A 931-nucleotide genomic window follows, 5' to 3' on the forward strand; every position below is an offset into this window, starting at 1 on the left:
TTTCGTGTACAAGTAAAGGTAAGACCATAAACTTTTATTATTTCTAGTTAGAAATAAGCTCAACTGGAATAAATTTTAACCTCAAATTAAATATGGGTCACGTTTGTGTGAAGAATGCTGATATGAGATATAAAACACAACGCATTGTCTCTTAACAGACAATTTGTTAACGGTTCATTTGTATTTGTAAATCTGACTGTAAAAGAGTCAGTGCCTCACCAGCTGTCAACCTCACCGCACGTATGTCTGTCTTGGCTAATCTATTCAGTACATCCTGGGACAATCGGCAAGCAATGTCCTCAGTGTGTACCCCTCTGATTGGTGTGCCTGGATGTCTTACCTGAGGTATGAGTGGCCTAGTGAGCTACAGAACTTCTCCAGTGCCTCAGCTTTCTGCCCGTTCATGTTGGAGCCATATCCTGGGAGGTAGACCACACCTGGGCTCTTCCCTTTCAGTTGTCTGTAAGCCAGCTTTGGAAGGTCTGGTCGTGAAGCATACTGAACTGTGGATTTGTGTCTCCTGTCTCCTGGTTGACACAGTACAACGTATTAGTACTATGTCAAAACACTTTATGTAAATGCTTCGGTACACCATATCAGCTCAATTACAAAAGCAGCTTCGAAGAATACAATGTCACATTAAACTTAATAGGATAGGGCCCCTTTTGCCAAGAATTGTAACATATTTATACACCTTGGTCAAGCTATTTAACGTCTCATCATTCTGAAATACTATGAAAACAAACTCAAATGACACAAAACAGTCACATGCGCAACACTGCACCGTATAAACAGCCCTATATTTTTAGTACGTCGCACTCCGTGCGAGCCACACCCCCTCGTAAGCGTTTTAAAAACCCTTGTGTGAACGCAAGGTTGTTAAATTAGTTGTCCAAACAGCAGCGAGCAAAACAAACCTCCCTGGTGCCTC

At 41.9% G+C, this 931-nt stretch overlaps 1 protein-coding gene across 1 annotated transcript in view; it reads right to left on the bottom strand.

The window, feature by feature from the left end:
• The window catches only part of abhd10b (abhydrolase domain containing 10, depalmitoylase b), a 6473-nt gene that overhangs the window by 3649 nt on the left and 1893 nt on the right, over positions 1-931 (bottom strand). The window contains exons 2-3 of the mRNA XM_020599984.1: positions 918-928; positions 341-527 (exon numbers count right to left, since the gene is read on the bottom strand). Of these exons, the coding sequence (XP_020455640.1) occupies positions 341-527; positions 918-928 (198 nt within the window). The remainder of the gene's footprint in view (positions 1-340; positions 528-917; positions 929-931) is intronic.

The sequence above is a fragment of the Monopterus albus genome, unplaced genomic scaffold, assembly GCF_001952655.1.
Source record: "Monopterus albus unplaced genomic scaffold, M_albus_1.0 scaffold44.1, whole genome shotgun sequence".
In the NCBI taxonomy this organism is placed as follows: domain Eukaryota; kingdom Metazoa; phylum Chordata; class Actinopteri; order Synbranchiformes; family Synbranchidae; genus Monopterus; species Monopterus albus.